This window comes from Musca autumnalis, unplaced genomic scaffold (genome assembly GCF_047663935.1).
Source record: "Musca autumnalis isolate F117 unplaced genomic scaffold, ASM4766393v1 scaffold_2, whole genome shotgun sequence".
Classification (NCBI taxonomy): domain Eukaryota; kingdom Metazoa; phylum Arthropoda; class Insecta; order Diptera; family Muscidae; genus Musca; species Musca autumnalis.
In genome coordinates, this window is record NW_027411755.1 from 253,208,869 (window position 1) to 253,232,634 (window position 23,766).

Below are 23,766 nucleotides of genomic sequence, written 5' to 3' on the forward strand. Positions count from 1 at the left end.
GTAGATTTGGTATTGTATGCAAATTGACGTTTGGATAAAAATAAATAAAATAAACGCTGTTTTTTATGAGAATTTATTTTGACATATGTGTTCGTTCACGCAAAATTTGTACAAATTGTTACTGGATGTTGTTCGTTTACTCTACAGTACAATGCAAAAGACCTTATAGCACGGTTACACTACAGTTTTTTGCCGGGTTAGGCCATGTTTATATTATAGCCTTTTGCAGGGTTAACCTTCTTAATGAGGATTTATTTGACGTATACGCAAAGGAATTGACATTTGAAACCCAGTGGGTTTGTTAAATCCGGTTATATATAAACGTACTATTAACCCACTTCATGAGGACTTATTTGCTTAATCTGCTCAAATCTGACCAGATTTGCCATACAAAAATTAAATCCTCTCATGGCTGGGTTTATTTTAAATCCGGCACAAATCCACCAAAAACACAGTGTTGTATTCGGTATTTGTTCAAAAAATCCAACTCTACTCAAAAAGTACCAAAAGTTGCAACTGTTTTTGCAACAGAGTTTGTCGTGTTTTACACGTTTACGATTGGTCGCATGAGATTTTATGGAGTTAATAAATCTAAAGTTATTTGAAAATCATAAAATTATTTATTTTTTTACATTAGATACTTTTTTAACAAAAAGTAACATGATACAAAAATGTATCCCTGCGTGTAAAATGTACCAATATGAGCAAAGAGGGGACGATATCTCATACGAGAAATTGTTAAAGTGTAACACACGACTTTATTAGTTATTTTGTATGTATACGTAAACAAACATCAGCTGACAGTTTATACCCTCGAAAAGCTAAGTGTAACCAGCAAAGATTAACCCACTGGATCTATTAAACCCAGTGGGTTAACCTTCAACAGTGTAAGTCATGTTATAGTGCGGTTACACTACAGTTTTTTGCTGGGTTAACCCACTTTATGAGGATTTATTGCTTAATCTGGTCAAATCTGACCAGATTTGCCATACAAAAATTAAATCCTCTCACGACTGGGTTTATTTTAAATCCGGCATAAATCCACCAAATATACAGTGTTGTATTCGGTATTTGTACAAAAAAATCCAACTCTACTCAAAAAGTACCAAAAGTTGCAACTGTTTTTGCAACAGAGTTTGTCGTGTTTTACACGTTTACGATTGGTCGCATGAGATTTTATGGAGTTAACAAATCTAAAGTTATTTGAAAATCATAAAATTATTTATTTTTTTTTTACATTAGACACTTTTTTAACAAAAAGTACGCTTGATACCTTGATACAAAAATGTATCCCTGTGTGTAAAATATACCAATATGAGCAAAGAGGGGACGATATCTCATGCGAGAAATTGTAAAAGTGTTAAACACGACTTTATTAGTTATTTTGTATGTATACGTAAACAAACATCAGCTGACAGTTTATATCCTCGAAAAGCTAAGTGTAACCAGCAAAGATTAACCCACTGGATCTATTAAACCCAGTGGGTTAACCTTTAATAGTGTAACCGGGGTATAAGTCAAGTTAGTTGGTAAACATTAGTGTTGAGAAATTCTTATTTTTCGGAATTAAAATTATTGTGTGCGTATGTATGTGTTATTGTATCCGTGCCCAGCAAAAAAGTTTGGAAGTAGTGCAATGCAGAGTTATGATTTCAATACATCTTTCGATGCATCCACACGGAGTTATGAAAAATGCACTCGGCTCGATACATTTTAGAAGCACTCGCTTATAGATCCCTAGCCAAGCAAGCCAATTTTTTGATACCTACAGTCGCAGTCTTTTTTTGTCGAAGGTCACACTAGAGTGTTTCATTGAAACTTTTAGTTATTTATAGATCGAGTTCCCAACTACAGCAACTTTATGTTATCACTCTACTGTGAAGCTCGAGCTAGGAACCCTTGTTTTCATGAAATTGTTTCAATGAAACACTCTAGTGTGACCTTTTAATTTCTGAACACAAGAAAGAGTGTCTAAAATTATAAGAATTTGTTTAAAAAAATATAGAAATACAAACTAAAGACACACACCTAATGATTTCGCCAGGGGCGAAAGGGATCTCTAAAGCAACTGCATATAAATTGTATCATCCAACGGAGTGCATTTTTCATAACTCGAGTGGACTGAATCGAAGGATGTTGTGAAATCATAACTCCACATGCACAACTTCCAACATTTGTTGCTGGGATTCTGCAGCATAACTGAAGTGATTTTTAATTTTTACTCTATTTGGTACTTTTAAAATAAACAGTGAAGTTCTAAATTTCATATGTTTTTGTAGAACCGACTAACGGCTATATCACACCGTATGCTTTTTCACATGTATGACATCAGCTGGTTTGTATATTAGTATACCCAAAGTGACAAGATACATATGAAAAAGCATATGGTGTGATATAGCCATAACTATGCATATACATCTACCTTTATTATTGCTCTATGCCATTTCACGTTTTAAGCCATGGCTATAGGGTTGTATTTTTCAGAAATGAAACATTTTATAAAGGAAACAAATATAAAGAAAATATTTTTCATTTCAAATTTTCATAGAACGAGAATCGAGCCCCTGGCCTACCTCTACTTTATTATACCATGCATTTACCTTTATTAATGTACCATGCCATTTGACGTTTTAAGCCATGACTGCAGGGTTGTATTTTTCAGCGATCTTCATACCTGGGGCTTTATGCAAATGTGGAATGAAACATTTTATTAAGGAAAAAAATGTTAAAAGAAAATATTTTTAATTTCAAATTTTCATAGAACAAGAATCCACTTTTAGGTAGTTCACCATGTTTATTTACATTATAGCTTTTCGTCAAGGCACAATTACCCAGGTAGTGGTATCACACCAGCTGTTCGAATATGAAAAGTCAAAACCCTTTATAAAACAATTATTATTGTTGTAATTTCCCCAACAACATAAAGGAAGTTTTGACATTGTGGTAATTGTGCCAAGCTTTTTGTCAATTCCTTTGCATATACGTGAAATGAAAACTCATCAGTAGTGCGATTCTCTAACTCATTTTTTGAGTTACCGACAAATGTCGGTAAAATTAAAATGCTTATAATTTCGGTAATTAACGATATTATTCGGTAAGTTAGCGACCAATAAAAAGTAGTCGTAAAGTTCTACCTATTTGAACAGTGTTGTCAACTTTTATTTAAACTTTTCATTCATAATTTTGCGTTTTAATGTTAACGATTTTTGTCGGTAACTCAAAAAAAGTGGTAGAGAATCGCACTACTGAAATCCATTGGATTTCATTTGACGTTTAAGCAATGGAATTGACAGTTGAAATGTAAACAAAGCATTATAGTACGTTTACATATTACCGGATTTAATAAAGCCCCTGGATTTCAAATGTCAACTCTATAGCGCAAACGTCAATTCCATAGCGCAAACGTCAAATAAATCTTCATGAAGTGGCTTAACCAGGCAAGAAGTTCTAATGCAAACGCCGTGTAAATCCGCTCTATTGCAAACGGCGTTTAAAAAAAGGACATTGAGAGTTCTTATAAGAAGGCTTTGAAATATCGTATGTGGAAGATATTTCGATTGTCTCCCATAACCGTTGAACGGTCCTCTATCTATAGAATTGTTTGAAAGGTCTTCTATTTCTCGAAGTCTTTTGAAAGGTAACAAAATTTGTAGGAATAAAATTCGATGGAGTTCCCAAGTCTGTAGCATTGATCATTTGTATGAAAGTACAGTTGGACCACGATACTGATACTTGTGGATGTTTGTGCAGGAAGATTAAACAATACATGTCTGAGGGACAAATTCTTCGAAAGATTTACGGTCTAATCTACGTTGACGGTGAATATCGTAGTCGTATTGGTATAGTTAAAAGTTGGTTAGGCCTTGTTATGGGAAAGCTCCTGTTAGAAAGTGAAGTAAAATTTAGGTGAAGACTCAAACATCGATAAAGTAACCAAGAGATGAAATCAAAATTTGGAGAAGTAAAAGAAAAGAAGTGCCACATATGTGCCACCCGGCCTACGTAATAGAGAATTTCGACAGCAATTGCACCAATTTCCCGTCAATCGATTCAGAGATAGACGAAATCTAACTGGAATGGATACAGAGTGAAAAGTATGACTTACTTTATATTTATATATCCAAGGAGGGCGTAGAAAAAACAATATTGATTATAATCACTACACCGCTTTTGCTAACTTGCTTATCATCTACAAGCGACTCGTATATGCAATTTACCTTATCAAGTAGCAATAGTTAATCTCAACACCCACATGTTTAACAATAACTAACCACAAGTATTTTATAGCTTTTATATGCTTTTATTATTAAAAACTAACAATACAAAAATATTAGAAGATTCTCTTTGACATGGAATAGTTTGGAAAACACACTATTATTAATACAAAGTGAGTTGGTAATGCTTACACAAACTACTACTATTAAAGTAATACAAAATTGAAATGCACAACTATTTACAAAAATTCTTCACACCAATCGTTGAGGCAGTTATAACAATCGGAAGCTTGTTTAGAACTAGCATTACATGTATCCTTCATCCATTCCTTAAAAAGTTCTTCGTCCTTCTTCAGGACCAAATATTGACCCAAGACTGTATAGGCCTGCAAAACAAAAAGAATTCAAAGATAAATTCATTATTTACCACAATCTTACTCTACATGCTTTGGTGTCAAGATAGCAGTTGCGTCACTCAACACTTCATGGCTTAAGTAAATAAATCAAAACCATACCTTATCGAAGCCAGCTTCAATTAGACGACCACCTAAAGTTTCTCCAATACCCGCCAAATCTGTGACTGGTTTGTCGCCCATAGGCTCTGCTACAAAATTTCTGTATTTCTGCGATGTTCCAGACATTGTGGTAGTTCCTTTTGTTATAAACTATGTGAAATGTTTGAGCTTTTTATTAATTTAATTGGATACACGCTTTGCTTGTTTATAAAAATATTTCACAATTCCAGAACAATGACGCACCTCCTACTATTGCTGCTTGTTTATGAATGCTTGCTAAAAATGGTATGATGTTTATTTTTTATTCAGCATCAGGGATGGTAAACGAAATACAATAAGGGTACATAAAAACGTACCAAATACGCTTTTATGAAATGTGAAAAAATTGAGTTTCTTCTACAGATATTAATGAGGGTTGTTTTACCTTACGCAAAATCCATTTACCAGGTCATGTAAGTAGCACAACAACAACTCTATTTTGGCCGAAAATTCTTCAAAATGTCAACATGTTTGTTTACGTTTTCATAAATTTTATTTACAATAACAACAAATTTGTATTCGGATGTTAAGGGGTGTTTACACTAGCTATCAATGTCTTATGACCCGAAATAAAAACATTCCATATCTGCCCACACAGACAATATGAAGACCTAATTTCACTCCGTATTTTTTGGTGTGGACGCAAAAAGTAAATGGCGTAAGGAAAATCCCCAATATTGCACACATTAGCGACTGTATAATGCTAAGTTTACATTTACGAAATCCACTCGATTTCAACTGTTAATTCCATAGCTCAAACGTCAAATGAAATCTCATCTGGATTTCATTTGACGTTTAACCTATGGATTTGACAGTTGAAATCGAGTGGATTTCGTAAATGTAAACCAAGCCTAACGATGGATAATTTCAGGTCATATGACATTTATGGCTAGTGTAAACACCCCTTTAGCGATCATACAATTATATTTTACATTGTTAACAATTTAATTATATTTTATTCTATTATATATAGGTTTCGATTCTTGGCAGTATTCAGGAGGCCATGCTACGAACATAACAATAAATGTATTTTAAGAAGCTTGGTTATGTTCTGCATCAAAGTGGAAATAAAATAATTGCTGTTCCTTTTCTGTCAAACGTTGATTTTCTCTTTGATGTTTATGTATATAGTTTTGGAAAACTTGTCCATAATTCCCTTGTACTATTTGCTGGTACAAATAGTTCAAAACAACAAAATACTCATCCCTGTTGACCAGGGTTGTTTTATCAAAGTACAATTTCGAACAAAATTGAGGGTAGAATGAGCATCCAAAACGGATTGAAGATAATGGTCGTTAATTTGAATATTAATAGAGTTGCCGTACCACATAGTGGTACAAAATCAAACATTCTTTATAAGGGCAGTTCACAGTAGACAGCTTCAATATTTCGCAATGTGAAACAAACTAATATAAAATATCACTTTATTTTACGACAGCTTTATAAAGGGTGTTTTTTTAAGCTAAATAGAACTTTAAATTGTAAAAAGTAACACAAAAAATTAAATTTTGATGAAACTTTTTTTATTTGTTTCAGTATACTCTGACAAATCATCATGAATAGACTCACGCTTGAACAACGCTACGAAATTATCCAAATTTACTTTGAAAATCAGTCGTCGATTCGCGCAACTTATAGACGACTTCGTCATTTGTATGGCGTACATAATCGTCCATCTGAACAAGCGCATTTTTGGCTTAACGGGTTTGTTAATAAGCAAAATTGCCGCAATCCACAAGAGACCCTACAGACTCCATTACATCCAGAAAAATGCACCGTATGGTGCGGTTTTCACGCTGGTGGCATCATCGGACCTTATTTCTTCAAAAATGAGGCCGGAGCTCGCGTTACGGTCAATGGAGATCGTTACCGCACCATGATCAATAATTTTTTGTTTGAAAATATGGATGACATTGATCCGGAGGAGATGTGGTTTCAACAGGATGGCGCTACGTGCCATACGGCGAACGCAAAAATCGACTTATTGAAATCAAAATTTGGCGATAAGTTGATTTCGAGAAGTGGACCTGTCAATTGGCCTCCAAGGTCGTGCGATTTGACACCTCTCGATTATTTCCTGTGGGGCTACGTGAAGTCACTGGTTTATGCTGATAAACCAGCAACAATTGATGCCTTGGAGGCCAGCATTGTTCGTGTTATTCGTGACATACGGCCAGCAGTGCTCGAAAAAGTGGCCAAAAATTGGACGTCCAGAATGCACTTCGTCAAGAACAGCGGCGGTGCCCATATGCCCGAAATCATTTTCAATTGTTAATGTCACGTATTGATCTTTCGAATAAAAAAATTTTTGATTACAATTTAATTTTTAGTGTTATTTTTTACAATTTCAAGTTCTATCGGGCTTAAAAACACCCTGTACCATAACATGGTATATGATTGAATATAAAATTTTGAATATGTTATGTCAAAACTTTCTTTATGTTGTTGGGGAAATTACAACAAAAATAATTTTTTTATAAGGGAATTTGACATTTCATATTCGAACAGCTGTAGTGCGATTCTCTAACTCATTTTTGAGTTATCGACAATTGTCGGTAAAATTAAAATGCTTATAATTTAGGTAATTACCGACGTTTTTCGGTAAGTTGGCGACGAATAAAAAGTAGTCGTAAAGTTCTGCCGATAGCAAGAGTGTTGTCAATATTTATTTGAACTTTTCTTTCATAATTTTGCGTTTTAATTTTACCGATTTTTGTCGGCAACTCAAAAAATGTGTAAGAGAATCTCACTACTGGTGTGATACCACTACCTTGGTAATTGTGCCATGTACCATGAGTGGTGGACCTAAATGTCTCGCATATTAATAAAAGTATTCTGACCTCATTAATAAATGCACGCTTAGAGGCCTTATAGTATATGTAGGTTTATCTGTGGGGCGATTCGCTAACTCATTTTTTGAGTTACCGACAAAAATCGGTAAAATTAAAATGCTTTTAATTTCGGTAATTAACGATATTTTTCGGTAAGTTAGCGACGAATAAAAAGTAGTTGTAAGGTTCTACCGATAGCAAGAGTGTTGTCAACTTTTATTCGAACTTTTCATTCATAATTTTGCGTTTTAATTTTAACGATTTTTGTCGGTAGCTCAAAAAATGAGTTACAGAATTCCACTACTGTAGTGGGATTCTGTAACATATTTTTGCTGTTATCGATAATTGCCGGTAAAATTAAAATGCTTATAATTTCGATAATTAACGAAATTTGTCGGTTAGTTAACGATGAATAAAAAGTAGTCGGTAGCCTCTACCGACACATACAGTGATGCCAACTTTCCTTTATGTTTTTAGTCATAATTTTGCGATTTAATTTTACCGATTTTTGTCGGTAACAGCAAAAATGAGTTACAGAATCCCACTACTGGTTACCCTAATACCCCGGTTACACTTAACATTTTGACAGTTCTTTTACTGAGAGTTTGCATATTCTTGCTCTTATGTTACACGTTGAAACTTTCATACGAAACTTTCCCATTATTTTGGCGTTCTTAGGTCGAGTTCCCCATTACAGTAGTTTCATAAAATTACTTTTGTATGGAACTCGATCTACGAACGCCAAAATAATGGGAAAGTTTGGTATGAAAGTTTTAGCGTGTAACACTTATGTTGCTGGACAAATTTCTTTTATGGCTATTTTACACGATATGTTTTTCACATGTGGGTTGTCACTTTTTATATACAAAATGTATATGCAAAGTGACAACACATATGTAAAATAACATATCGTGTAAAGTACCCATTAGCAAGCACATGCAAATCTTCTTCTTCCTGCAAACAATAAATCAGCTGTTTTTAATTATTCGGTGATTTATGTTTGTGCAAATTGAAAACAATTTTAGGTGTGCTCGTGTACTCAAAAATTTGTACAAGTCCAGTAGTGGGATTCTGTAACTCATTTTTGCTGTTACCGACAAAAATCGGTAAAATTAAATCTTCACACCAGTTGTCAAAATGCGTTATTGTGAATAAAATCAAATACGAAGTGTAAACAAACAATTCATTAATGCATTACTGATTATTGTTAGCAAATTTGACGTTTGACATGATTTGATGTAACACCTTTTTATTCCACCATGATTTATATATAACCGGATTTAGTAAATACTGTGGATTTAAACTGGCAAATCAATAGCGTATTCGTCAAATAATACACCGTTTGCTCTTAGCCGGATTTAATAAACCCACTGGGTTTCAAATATCAATTCCAAACGTCAAATAAATCCTCATAAAGAAGCTTAACCTGGCAACAAGTTCTGGTACAAGCGCCGTTTTAAAGTTCATGGAAACATCCCAGCAAAATAAATTGGAAGTAGTGCAATGTGGACTAGTTCTTTCAAGGCATGTTTTGATGCAATTCTAACGGAGTCGTGAAAATGCACTCCATTCCTCACATTTTATCCGCATTTGGATGCAATCCAAAGAATCACATCCACTTGTCACATTTTAACAACATGCGGATGCAGTTCAACGGAGTCGTGAAAAAGGCACTCCGTTCGCTACATTTTATTAGCAGTTGTTAGAGATCCCTATAAGTACATAAATCAGTTTGTACATCTCTACAGGCAGCGGCATACATTAGGTGTGTACGATAACCCAATAATTTGTACAAATTCGTACAAATTTTTGCTGTATGCTGTTCGATAACAAAATTATCCAGCAAAAGAGAGCGAGTTTGGAGAGATTTTTGGAGAGTTTTGTGAGTGAGAACTTGCAAATTTTTGCTGGGAAAATTTGTCCCGCAAAAATTTGCAAGTCTGATCAGCTGACTTTTCAATGTAAACAAATCGAAATGTTAATATTTTTGACCAAGAAAATTTCACAATATCACATTTTTTAGATTCTAAACATGGTAGAACAAGAAAAGGTAGCAGCAATACCCAGCTGACTGAACTGGGTTGTAGTGTTAGTGTCAAATTCCATTCGACATTTTATGTATTTATTTCTATGTTCGATGTATATTAGGGATATATATTTTTGAAGAACAAATTTATTCATCAGAAAAAAAAAACTATTTCCCATAAAGACGGCTTCATATCATTGACATGTAACCTCCTCCAGGTCCGAACGACATGCCGCACACTAAAACACCGCTTATAGAGGCGGTACAATATTTGTTAATATGTGTGGTATTTTCTTAAACTTGAAAAGAATAAAGCCCTAATAAACATGTGCTTTTTTGTTTTCAAAAGCAAATGATGGAAACATCTTCTCTTTTTTCAATGAATTACCAGCGACCCGAAACATTTTTGCAAGTATTCTACTTTCTGCGAGAAATTATGCATTTAGTGGAATGATATGGAAACATTCAAATTGAAAATCTAACGAGTTTTCATTCATGTTTTCCAAAATATTCAATCAAATGTGAAAAATTATTAGTTTTTTAAATTCCAATAATTTATAGACATTTCCTTGTTTTGTTTACATTTACTTTGACACTAAGGTTTACAAACAAAAACAAATTCCTTTGTGGTTGTTGTTCGAGTTGTATTTGTTGTAGTATTAACTTTACCTTGTATTTGTTCTACCATGGATTCTAAAGCGTTCTGGATAGGATTATAGCATTGAATAAGTCAACTGCAATATTAAAATTTATGTTTTTGTTCCGTTTGGTTTAAAATATCAAAAGAAACAAAAATAAATTTCATACATTTTCGGAAACAGCTGACTTTCTTGCAAGTTTTTGCAAAATGCTGTTCGATAACTTTCTGCAATTTTTCTTGCTTGTGAGAGTAAAATTCACTGAGAGAGGTTGCTGGAACTGACTGAGTAATTATTGCTGGGAAAGTTATCGTACACACCTATTTTCCAAAAAGAGATAAGCGTGTTAACATTTCCAAAAATTATTAACAAGGCCTACAGAAGGTCGGCCATTCAGAGTACTGTTAACAACATTTGACAACAAACATAACATCTTTTAAGAATCATTTAGATTACGTAAAGGAAAAAGCTGAAAAAACATGTAGAGCGCTGTGTCGTATTATGCCAAACACAAGGGGACCTGTAGTGCGATTCTCTAACTCATTTTTTGAGTTAACGACAAATGTCGGTAAAATTAAAACGCAAAATTATGAATGAAAAGTTAAAATAAAAGTTGACAACACTGTTGCTATCGATAGAACTTTACCACTACTTTCTCTTGGTCGCTAACTTACCGAAAAATATCGTTAATTACCGAATTTATAAGCATTTTAATTTTGACGATTTTTGTCGGTAACTCAAAAAATGTGTTAGAGAATCGCACTACTGGATACCTAAGAAGAAAAATACTAGCAGGAGTTATAAAAAATATTATTCTCTATGCAGCACCAATATGGGCACAATCCATGAAGTACGCAACGTACTATGCAAAGATTGGTTCAGTTTATAGACTAGCAGCACTACGGGTATGCTGCGCATATAGGACTGTGTCTGACGATGCAGCCTATGTTATCGCTGGTATGATACCTATTGATGTCTTAGCAAGAGAAGCTGAATTATTATTCAATTTACGGAATTCGCAGGAAACCGATATAAATCCCGACGTCGCAAGAAGACGTAGCACTATCGAATGGCAAAGCAAGTGGTCAGCTTCAACAAAAGGAAGATGGACGTATTCGCTGATACGAAATGTGGAGACTTGGTCAAATAGGCGACATGGAGATCTCAACTTCTATTTATACCGTTTTGGACTTGACTGCTCCCCTGATTGTCCCTGCTGCGTGGAACATGTAGAAGACCCACACCACGTTTTCTTTTTGTGCCCGCGATTCAGAGAAGAGAGGACAAATTTAGAGCGGCAAGTTGGTAGTGAAATATGTGTAGAAAACATAATCGAAATTATGATGGTGTCTTTAACCAATTGGGAGTATGTATGTGAGTACATAAAGACAATAATATTGGAATTACGGAGGCAAGACGATATTCGAAGAAGAATAACAAATAGCAGTGTTCTATAGAACATTCCCCCCTGCGACGAAATGCCTGTACGGCGGTACCGCAGGGATGGTGGATCAGAGTAAAGGGGTTATTTTAGCGTGTTAAAGTCTCGCACACCTGGCGAAACCATAAACCAGGTAGCCAAGTCTTTCGATGACTTTTTCCCCGACCAAAAAAAAAAAAAAACCCATTTAGCAGATGAAGCAACAACAGTTAAGCTTGGATTGAATGGAGAGCGGAGGAAACACGCATGGTTGCAATTGAATTCAATGGAGAATTTTCATAATTTGTGTTAATGTAATAAAGTTTTTAATATTTTTATTTTACACAAATAATAACAACCAGTTTCTGTATGTCGAAACGAAAATGTGTGCGAATGAAACACTACCAAACCCGTGTGTGCTTCCAAACTTGTTTTTGCTTTGAAGAAACAGCAAAGGTAATAACATTACGAACACTAAAGTTTGGGTGTGTTTCATTCGCACACATTTTCGTTTCGACATACAGAAACAGGCTGTAAATGCATTTTAAAATCGAACATTGGTGGCGTCGTTTTTTATTGGGATAGCTAATACAATATTGTTTTTTCAAAATAGTCTGGCTTAATCCCATTGTTGTTGTTTTATTATTTTAAAACAACTAATTTATTAGTGGAAAAAGTTTGTCATTGTTAGCCAAGGGGTAAGGCAGGGAAGACTAGTTTCGATCCACGCCACTGGATCTCATCAGTTTAATAATTGGTGTTTAATAAAACCACGCTTAGAGGCCTTATGTCAAGTTTACACTTGCGCTCTTAAATCCACTGGATTTCACGAAATCCTGAAATACACCCCGGTGTTTACACTTATTTTTTTGTTGATTTCAAACATATCACACTAATCAAGGTAGATGCATAGGCGCAGCTGATCGAACATGAATTTTCAAAACAAGTTGTTGTAAATTGAATTAGTCATCAAAAATATACGACGATATAGAACTTTACAACTTTATTTCGAAAATTATCGTAAACTTATCTATATATCGTATTAATTGTGTATAGCACTAACAAATGAAAATATAAAAAATGATTTTGTCGTTGAGACATCATAATAATAGATTTTGATAAATAAAAGTTGTGTTCAGAACTTGCAAAATATTACACTTGCAGCAGTTTTCCCGTTTAGTGCTAAAAATGCGTTACCGTACTAAGAAATCTAGCAAGACTTGCACTACTCTTTAAAAAAGCGCCGAATAACACCCTATTCTCCTGTTTTCTGCCACACAATTTTGGCATAGTAGAAACTAGCAACATGTTCATTATCATCTAAATACGATAGCTGATACGTTGATTTTGACATTTTTACTGGAGTTTTTGCAATTTCCGCCATTTTTCCGTTCCAGTATTTTTTTTTTAGAAATTTGTATGGGGATGCAATTTTTGACAATTCGCTCTTTTTTTCCAACATTACCATTAAAAAAGTACGGGACACAATGAAAAACAGCATTGCAACAAAGTAATTTAATATTTTTTCACATTGTTTACAAATTTTGATACTAAAATTTTTTTGTTGCAGCAATTGACCATCTACCTTGTTTATTGTGATACGTGAAAAGTGTTGCAACTTTTGGTACTTTTTCAGTCACAATCAGGGTCGTATATCATGTGTACTGTGATTTCGATGTTGATTTCGTTGAAATCACGAAATGAGATGATTTCATTTTTGTATGCGAAATCATGATAAATTTTGCTTGATTTTGCGCGAAATCACTAAACGCCTTCGAAATCACGAAAAGACACCGAATGTAAACCAAATGCCAAGTTTACACTTGCGCTCCAAAATCCACTGGATTTCACGAAATCCTGAAATACACCCCGGTGTTTACACTTATTTTTTGTTGATTTCAAACATATCACAATGATAAAGGTAGATGCATATGCGCAGCTGATCGAACATGAATTTTCAAAACAATTTATTGTAAATTGATTTAATCGTCAAAAATATACGACAATATAGAACTTTACAACTTTATTTGGAAAATTATCGTAAAATTATCTATATATCGTATTAATTGTTTATAGTACTAACAAATGAAAAAATAAAAAATTATTTTATGGTTGAGACATCATAATAATAAATTTTGATAGATAAAAGTTTTGCTCAGAACCTGCAAAATATTAGTACTTGCAGGAGTTTTTCCATTTAGTGCTAAAAATGCGTTTCCATATTCCGAAATCTAGCAAGAATTGCACTTCTCTTTAAACAAAAATAGCGCCGAATAAACCCTCTTCTCCTGTTTTCTGCCATAAAATTTTGGCCTAGTAGAAACTAGCAGCAACATGTTCATATGTTCATTGGTATCTAATACTATAGCTGATACGTTGATTTTGACATTTCTGCTGGAGTTTTTGCAATTTCCGTCATTTTTCCGTTCCCGTATTTTTTACGCAATTTGTATGGGGAAGCAATTTTTGACAATTCGCTCTTTTTTCTAATATTACCATTAAAAAAGTACGGGAACACAATGAAAAATAGCATTGTAACAAAGTAATTTAGTATTTTTTCACTTTGTTTACAAATTTTGATACTAACATTTTTTGTTGCAGCAATTCGCACATCTACCTTGTTTATTGTGATACGTAAAATGTGTTGCAACTTTTGGTACTTTTCTAGACAAAAGTAAGGTTGTATATCATGTGTACTGTGATTTCGATGTTGATTTCGCTGAAATCACGAATTGAGATGATTTCATTTTTGTATGCCAAATCATGAAAAATTTCGCTGGATTTCGCGCGAAATCACGAAAAGCCAGCGAAATCACGAAAAAGTTGCAAATGTAAACTAAGTATTAAAGTCCATGGACAATTGGTGTTTAATAAAACCACGCTTAGAGGCCTTAAAGTCCATGGACACTTGGTGTTTAATAAAACCACGCTTAGAGGCCTTAAAGTCCATGGACAATTGGTGTTTAATAAAACCACGCTTAGAGGCCTTAAAGTCCATGGACAATTGGTGTTTAATAAAACCACGCTTAGAGGCCTTAAAGTCCATGGACAATTGGTGTTTAATAAAACCACGCTTAGAGGCCTTAAAGTCCATGGACAATTGGTGTTTAATAAAACCACGCTTAGAGGCCTTAAAGTCCATGGACAATTGGTGTTTAATAAAACCACGCTTAGAGGCCTTAAAGTCCATGGACAATTGGTGTTTAATAAAACCACGCTTAGAGGCCTTAAAGTCCATGGACAATTGGTGTTTAATAAAACCACGCTTAGAGGCCTTAAAGTCCGTGGAAAATTGGTGTTTAATAAAACCACGCTGAGAGGCCTTAAAGTCCATGGAAAATTGGTGTTTAATAAAACCACGCTTAGAGGCCTTAAAGTCCATGGAAAATTGGTGTTTAATAAAACCACGCTTAGAGGCCTTAAAGTCCATGGAAAATTGGTGTTTAATAAAACCACGCTTAGAGGCCTTAAAGTCCATGGAAAATTGGTGTTTAATAAAACCACGCTTAGAGGCCTTAAAGTACATGGAAATTTGGTGTTTAATAAAACCACGCTTAGAGGCCTTAAAGTCCATGGAAAATTGGTGTTTAATAAAACCACGCTTAGAGGCCTTAAAGTCCATGGAAAATTGGTGTTTAATAAAACCACGCTTGGAGGCTTATATGGCCTTAATATAAATATTAACATAGAATAGGGCGAACAACAATGTTATTAACATTTATATATATATGTGTGTATGTATGTAGTTTACATTCTCACAACCTTGCCCATTTTCAGTTGCATTTTACGTTTTTCATTCATAAACTTTTTTTTCTTTTCTTGGTCGTTTTTAACCCTCTGCATATGCTTAATTAGTCCGATTCACAGCAGGATGATTATGTCAAATGTCTTATCTTGTAAAACCAAGGTTCTTTTGACACCATACCGCCAGTGGCAGATAACAAATTTACAGCTTAAGGTTTGATAGTAACAGCAACAACAACAACAATTAAAACCATTATTGAGGAATAGGAATTTAATAGCAAAACTATAAAAAGACAAGTTAGCACCTTAAGAAGCTATTAGTAGTTTTACAGTAAATTCGGAGTGTGTCAATAAAATATTGTCAAGTTTTTTTATATTTTGGGGTTTTTAAGTAAAGAATGATTGACATTTGAAGGTGTTGAAAGGGGTGTACTTAAAAAAACCAATTAAAATAAGTTATTAATAAATATTCGTTATTAGAAATTTGTTTATAAAAACCAAGTGTTTAGTATTTTTGAAATGAGTATCACAATAAAAGTGATCTTGAAGCTGTTTGTTATAGTTGTTGTAACGGGTAAGTTGTGCAGAGTGGAGAAGTTATTTATACGGAGAACTTTTGGTTCCATAAGATTTTTATTAAAACAAAAAACTAAAAGACGAATAAATTTAGTACACGATTACTCTATAGAGGACGCCTTTAAATGGGACATATTTTATTGATTATCTGAAGAACGAGAATCTTTTAATAGATTTTAGACCCTACAGGCCTCGTCTGCAGAATGAAGTCCTTCCACAGATCTTCTACTATGTGTATAAACGTTTCGTTAATGTACTACAACCATGAGACGAATAATAAATTGCTCTGTTCCAGAACCTGCAAGAAGTTACTATTTTTACTACGATAAAAATTTTTCCTTTATGATATCGGAAAAATAGTAGATTATTGCAGTACTGGAACAAACCAAATATTTGTTTCACTGTTATGCTTGGTTTACATTTACGAAATCCACTCGATTTCAACTGTCAATTCCATTGATTAAACGTCAAATGAAATCAAATGGATTTCAGATGAGTTTTCATTTGACAAAATACGCAAAGAAATTGACAGTTGAAATCGAGTGGATTTCGTAAATGTAAACCAAGCATTAAGTTCACATCTAAAAGCATATTTCTATAGTTGAAATCCAATTGATTTCAATTTCATTTAGTATACATTAAAAACTCATCTGAAATTCAAAGGATTTCATTTGTTTTATACGCATTGAAATTTATTGTTGAAACTACAGGCCATAACCTCTTTTGTGAACACCAACCTTAAAAATTAAAACAATTATTGTTGCTTGACCTACTACATATGTATTTTGTTATTGTTGTTACAAAATTAAAGTAATTATTTATAAACAATTAATCATATACTGTTTAAATTAACAATGTTAATATATTTAAATAAAGAACAAATAAATAACTTCGCCAAATTACGACTATAATCATCCTAAATTTAGTCACCTCTACACATTAGGGTGGCTTGCAAGGCAAATGGATAGTATAACAAGAATTGCATCTTGTGTTAAACTTCCTATAATATTTAATATAACTCTCAGCATGCTGTATATTTACTCTTCTCACCCTTCTTACACCCAAATCCCTCGTATCACAAACCGTGAAACAAGTTTAAAACCTCAAAAACCCGTTCCATTCTAATAATTTACAAAAACTTTTACAAGTTCTTCGTATTTATGAACAATTTACCATTTGACTTGAAGGGAAATGCATGATGCATTCCAACTTCAATATTTTCATGATCGCCAATGAGAAAAGACGTTCGTTCGTTCGTTGGAGAAAGTCCTAAAAATCTGGAAAAAAAACTTTAGAACCTGTTAAAAATGTCAATTAGTACCTTGCATTGTGTTTGTAACATCATCAATCCTTGCCGTAATGAATTGGCTTCTTCGTTTATTTTGGTGCAATGGATAGTGTCAGGAGTAGCAGCGTTTTTGAATTTTGTTCGGCCCATATGGAGTTTTAGTACATAGTGTCTTCTTTATATTATTAAATCCCAATATCTAATTAACTGTCTTTTTTTAATTTTCAGTTGGCATTCGGGCCCAAGTAGAGCTGAATGAGGAGGATTACAATGACACATGGATGTATATGCCAGACGGTGATGGCCAACCCCAGGTGGCATATTTAGTTGAACCACCACCAGATGATAATCGCAATGAAGAACCACAAATTATACAATTTGAATATTATTCAAGGTAATATTTCAGAATGAACTTAGGAAAGAAAGGAACAATTTGATTGATTAATTCCTTTTTTTACTTATTTTTGTTTGTTCTTCCAGCGCAAACCCCACAGAACCCGTAATAAACAATGTCTGGATGAATGCCGAAGGACCATCACGTCACAAACGTGATACCTGGGAAGAGATGGCAGAGAAATTCAATCCTGCATTAGATACGAAGATTTTGGTCCATGGTTGGAAGTCGAGCACCCAAAGTAATTCCATACAATCGATCCGGGGAGGTTATATCAAGAGGGGGCATGTCAATGTTTTTGGTAAGTGGTAATATTGTGATGGTGGTAACAATACAATGAATAATTTATCCACCATCCTGGATAATTGCTTGACCAACGTGAAGGTTTTACAGCCAATGTGGATAATTTGTCCACCAATTTATTAATCAATTTATTTACCAAAGTGGATAATTTATTCACCTACATGGATAGTTTATCCACCAACCTCGATAATTTATTCACCAAATGGGATATTTATTCACCAACGTGTATAATATATTCACCAACGTCGATTATTAATTCACCAAAGTGGATACTTTATTCACATGCGTCGATAATTTATTCACCCATGTGGATAATTTATCCTCCAAAATGGATAATTTCCTGTTATTTGAGTCTCATCGCCATCATTCTGATTTTCAGCCATCAATTGGAGAGACCAAGCCGATAACATCTACTATCTGAGACCAGCGCGTTATACCGTGCAAGTGGGTAGAGCCGTTGCGAAATTAATTGATTTATTGGTGGAGGAGAAAAATGCCGATCCAAAACGTATTCATCTGATTGGTCATAGTTTGGGTTCACATATTATGGGTTATGCTGGTTCCTATACCAAATATCGGGTTGGAAGAATTACAGGTATGTGTTCATACATGACAATCGGTGGATAGAAGGGTATCTTATTTTTTCATACTATCCCGAACAGGTTTAGATCCTGCCCGTCCGGCCTTTGAAGATTGTATTGGGCCAGAAAATCATTTGGATCGTACCGATGCTGATTTTGTGGATGTTATTCACAGTTGTGCTGGATTTTTGGGCTTCAAAAATCCTATAGGTCATGTTGACTTTTATCCCAATGGTGGAAATCCACCGCAGCCGGGTTGTACGGAAATAAGTCAAATATTTAGTAAGTTTTTCTAAAATAATTTAATACCCCGGTTACACTTAACCGGATTAACCCAGTGGGTTTGGATTTAAAATGTCAATTCCGTAGCGCAAACGTCAAATAAATCCCCTCGAAGTGGGTTAACCCGGCAAAAAACTGTAGTGTAACCGTACTATAATGTTGTCTTTAAACTAACTTATTTTCCCCCAAACTTGTTTAGCTGGTTGCAGTCACGGCCGATCCTATGAATACTATGCCGAATCTATAAATAGTGATAAGGGTTTCTATGCCTTACCATGCTCGTCTTTGTTTGATGTCAAGGGCAAAAATTGCACTGGAGAGAAAATTCTAATGGGTGATCCAACTCCCAACACCGTTGAGGGTATTTACTATTTGAAGACCTCAAATCAATCATCATTTGCATTGGGTATGGATTTCTAATGCTCTTTGGGGTATAGTGGACGTGAGAGTTAAATTGTTTTATGTTGTTATCTATTAAACGATACTGTTAAATAAAAATGCCAAATAATATGAAAGCTCTTTTGTGGTGAAATGTTTTTACAATAAATTTTGTTTGTTTGATTCTTATTAGGGAAGATCTATGATTAAGGCCAGAACAGAATCAATCGTCGCTTGCTTTGCTTGCTTCCCAAATGTCAAATTATATAGTCTCCTAAAGGAGAACCATGGTACAAATACACAGGTAGCCGCATCGGCAATTGTTGGTAACATAAGATGTCAAAATTTGACATCAATTCAATGCAATTGACACATTATGTTACCATCAGCTGGCTTGATAATGCTACCTGTATTATTGTACCATGAGGAGAACGCAGTCGGATTTGCAAAGAGGCTTTTATAATTTGACAATTGGGGAAGCAAGCAAAGCCAGCGACGATTGATTCTGTTCTGGCCTTTAAATCTAATTTACATTGGCATCTCCTAACAAGTGTTTTGGGGAATATGTCATGTAATACGCCGTTTGCACTTAACCGGATTAACCCAGTGGTTTTGGGTTTCAAATGTCAATTCCATAGCGCAAACGTCAAATAAATCCTCATAAAGAAGGTTAACCCGGCAAAAAAATCTAGTGCAAACGTCGTTGAAAATAATTAGTTGTTTTAATACACGTTTGGTATCATATGCACAGTGATACGGAATGTCATTGTTATCGCGATGTCTGAATGAATATACTACGACAATACTTGTGGAGAAGTTTTACATTGCTGAAATCATTGAGGAATTTAGTTAAATGAGATGTTTCTGTAACTAATAATTGTACCACGAAGGCGCCCAACTGAAATTAAAATCAGAGAAATTGAAAGCTGTCACCATGATGCAATAAATAAGGTGAACCTCTGTAACTACATTTTTGTTTGCATTTTCATACGGTTAATTAACAAAATCACCTGGTTTATATTACGAAATCCACTCGATTTCAACTGACAATTCCATTGCTCAGTTGACGTATACTCAAAGGAATTGACAGTTGAAATCAACTCGTTTTCGTAAATCTAAATGAACTATAACAATAAATTGGACGCATTTTACATTTGCACTTAAAACAGGTGTTTTGGGAGTTTACGTCATTTATTTGACACATATTATGTGGAATTGACAACTTAAATGATGCATATTGTTACGAATGTAACTGATAGGTTTAAGTTAGTTTAGTTTAATTTCCGTTAATTTAAAATTTGAATTGTAACGTAAAGTTTTTATTACGCAGTTACTTTATTTAAGCAACAACAACTACCATGTAGAACTCTCTTCATCATTCTAGTCGTTACATTACCTTTTGTTATTGTTCTTTTGTTTGTTTTGCCATAATAATGTGATTATCGTTTAGTTCCTACTTCTTGTATTTCGTGTAGTTGTTTGTTGTTGTAATTACGTCATTACTGTGCTTGTCTACTTGTATGTATGTGAGTATGGTTGTTCGTTTAGTGCGAATGTGTGTCTGTGTGTTCGCTGCACAGATTCGAGAGGTTGCCATATGTTCTAGATATTTCTAGACCAAGGAGATTTTGGGTATAAATAGAGTTACGAATGGCAACATGAGTTGAGTTGTGTTTTAAGCGTTGAACTGAACTGATCGGTAAAAGAATAGCTGCGTGCTAACTAGAGACAAGCTGCGTGCTTAGTAATTAAAGTCGGTTACGAAGAAGTGTAATAAAGTAAATAAAGCATTGTAGAAACGTAATCTAAAACGAACCCTGTTTTATTTGGTACAAATCGTATCGGGGAATAAAACAACGTCTACACGGACATTAGTTAAATCTAATTCCGTAACAATTGGTGTCAGCAGTGAGATGCGAGTGGAAGACTTGAAGAAGGAGCTAAGTAAGTTGGAGTTGTGTTCTACTGGCAACAAGGCCGAACTACAAAAACGCTTGTTGGAAGAGTTCGAGCGCCGTGGAATGAACATCGATGAATATGAGTTCGACGATAAGGAGGAAGTCGAGTTACCGGCAAAGGGCGAATCCACTGTTGAGGAAGTTTCATCGGTAGCTGCCAGGGGTGACGATTTGAAATCAATGCTGGCTATGATAATGCAGGAAATGAATAAGAAAAGTGAAGAAAATTCCAAAATGATGGAGAAATTAGATGCTAAAATGGACGAAATGAAAGCAGAGAATTCTAGGATGTTTGAAGAAAATTCAAGAAACTTAAAAGAGGAGTTGGAAGAGAATTCTAGAAAAATTAACGAGAAACTCGAGAACATCACGATGGTGATTGAAAAGAGAGTAGAAAACGTGGAGGTACAAATGAAAGAGTTGGATAAAAAGATTTTGTCTGTTGACGAGAAAGTTCTGGCCCATGATGAGAAATTTGTGAACCTTGAGAAGAAAATGTCGGAACTGGAAATCAAAGGCGGCCCAGTGAGAGCTATCCATAACGCGTTAAAAATTAAGCCTCCAGTGTTCGACGGCTCTACCTCTTTCAATGTGTTCAAATTACAGTTCGAGACATTGGCTGCTAGAGATTCTTGGAACGACAACGACAAGGCGGTATCACTCCTTATGGCATTGAAGGGTGATGCTGCTGACGTATTACAGAGTATTCCCGCCGCTTCTAGGAACAACTATGGAGATATAATGGCTGCTCTTGAACGTAAGTACGGTAGTGAACACAAGCAAGAGATCTACCGAATGGAACTGAGGGGAAGAGTCCAGAAGCCAAATGAGACCTTACAAGACTTTGCGGCTGATATAGAGACACATCCATTGGTGGACCGCATAAAGATTGAGACATTTGCAAGTGGTATTCGTGATCCAGAGATAAAATTTGCGGCGTATGCGGCACCGATAGGAACATTTGCAGAAACCGTGTCATTTGCCCTGGCCCAAGAAACCGCGAGGATGCTGGTGAAACCTAAAGCTGACAACGTGAGGAGGCTGGAAGTTGAGGACAACAATTCCCAGACCGTGGTCGATCATCTGAAAGATGCACTAATGCGTGTGAAACGAGGGGCTGGAAAAACGAGAAAAACTTGTTATAACTGTCGGAAAACTGGACACTTGGCCCGAGAATGCAGATTGAGACAAGCAAGGCCCAAATCCACCTCACCGCCTTCAAAAAGCGACGACCAACCGGTGGCCAAGAATCTGGAAAGGGTGACATCAGGTGAATCAAATATAGGGAATTCCGTCAATCACGAGACGCTGCTGGCAGAGGATGAAAATGATGGTCCCACAATCTCTATAGCCATAGTCCAGCAGAAGAATCACAACTTAACGGTTAAAGGCTTCGTCAATGGTGTATTGCGTACCTTGACATTGGACACCGGTGCAACAAAGTCCATTATTAGACCGGATTTGGTAAAAGGGAAGGTATTGCCGTTAAATGGAGTCAAATTGCGGACGGCCACAGGCGAGAAGACCCCGGTGCATGGAAAGGCCTACCAAAGGCTAAGTATGGGTAGGAAATCGGTAAATTTCGATTTTATAGTGGCCGATATTGTGGACGAAGTTATACTTGGCGTGGACTTTATGATTGCCTTCGACATCAACCTGGACATAAAGCACCGTGTGATGACTTGGTCCAATGTGGAAATACCGATAAATGTGGGCTACAACGAGAAAAGCAAGCATTGCCAAAGTGCAGAATCCAGCGAGATCGCTGTAGATGTCCATACGCTGAAGGTGGAAGCCGCCGACAATTGGCCCGTAGGAAAGTGGAAAAATCCCGTAACAAGGTGGAAAAAGCGAAGATGTACGTCGAGGAAATGTCCATCGAAAAGCAGCCGTACAGCAAGAAGGGAAAAGTCCGATGAAGACCAGGTGTCACTTAGGAAGGTGACCACCAAGAAAGAAGGTATAACGTCAAGATTCCTGGAGAGAAAGCAACGTCGTCCAGAAGAGCAGAAGTCCAGAGCTGACGCAGTAGAGGGTACATCTAAATCGGTTGCCACCACTACGGAGCGAGAACTGCGTCTAGTCCAGAGGAGCAGGCTTAAGCGGGAGGCAGTGTTACCAATGCCCATACCACCGAGAGGGAACTGTGCCTATTCGGGACGAACAGGCTTAAGCGGGAGGCAATGTTACGAATGTAACTGATAGGTTTAAGTTAGTTTAGTTTAATTTCCGTTAATTTAAAAATTTGAATTGTAACGTAAAGTTTTTATTACGCAGTTACTTTATTTAAGCAACAACAACTACCATGTAGAACTCTCTTCATCATTCTAGTCGTTACATTACCTTTTGTTATTGTTCTTTTGTTTGTTTTGCCATAATAATGTGATTATCGTTTAGTTCCTACTTCTTGTATTTCGTGCAGTTGTTTGTTGTTGTAATTACGTCATTACTGTGCTTGTCTACTTGTATGTATGTGAGTATGGTTGTTCGCTTAGTGCGAATGTGTGTCTGTGTGTTCGCTGCACAGATTCGAGAGGTTGCCATATGTTCTAGATATTTCTAGACCAAGGAGATTTTGG

General features: G+C 35.3%; 2 protein-coding genes across 3 annotated transcripts; one reads left to right on the forward strand and one right to left on the reverse strand.

Annotated features, from left to right (window-relative positions):
- Nucleotides 1-4,279: 4,279 nt before the first annotated feature.
- baf (barrier to autointegration factor) lies at nucleotides 4,280-5,005 on the reverse strand. The gene is made up of 2 exons (XM_073971477.1): nucleotides 4,730-5,005; nucleotides 4,280-4,600 (listed from the first exon to the last, which is right to left on the reverse strand). Exons 1-2 carry the CDS (start codon nucleotides 4,853-4,855, stop codon nucleotides 4,454-4,456), a joined length of 273 nt encoding a protein of 90 aa, XP_073827578.1. The 5' UTR covers nucleotides 4,856-5,005; the 3' UTR covers nucleotides 4,280-4,453.
- A 10,857-nt stretch (nucleotides 5,006-15,862) lies between these two features.
- On the forward strand, nucleotides 15,863-19,356 carry LOC141393403 (inactive pancreatic lipase-related protein 1). 2 transcript variants are annotated; one of them, XM_073966400.1, is made up of 6 exons: nucleotides 15,863-16,001; nucleotides 17,520-17,685; nucleotides 17,772-17,986; nucleotides 18,368-18,583; nucleotides 18,651-18,851; nucleotides 19,051-19,356. In XM_073966400.1, exons 1-6 carry the CDS (start codon nucleotides 15,947-15,949, stop codon nucleotides 19,269-19,271), a joined length of 1,074 nt encoding a protein of 357 aa, XP_073822501.1. In that variant the 5' UTR covers nucleotides 15,863-15,946; the 3' UTR covers nucleotides 19,272-19,356. The 2 variants fall into 2 exon arrangements, with proteins under 2 accessions (XP_073822501.1, XP_073822500.1); XM_073966399.1 differs by lacking the exon at nucleotides 15,863-16,001 and adding an exon at nucleotides 17,311-17,452.
- Nucleotides 19,357-23,766: the final 4,410 nt, after the last annotated feature.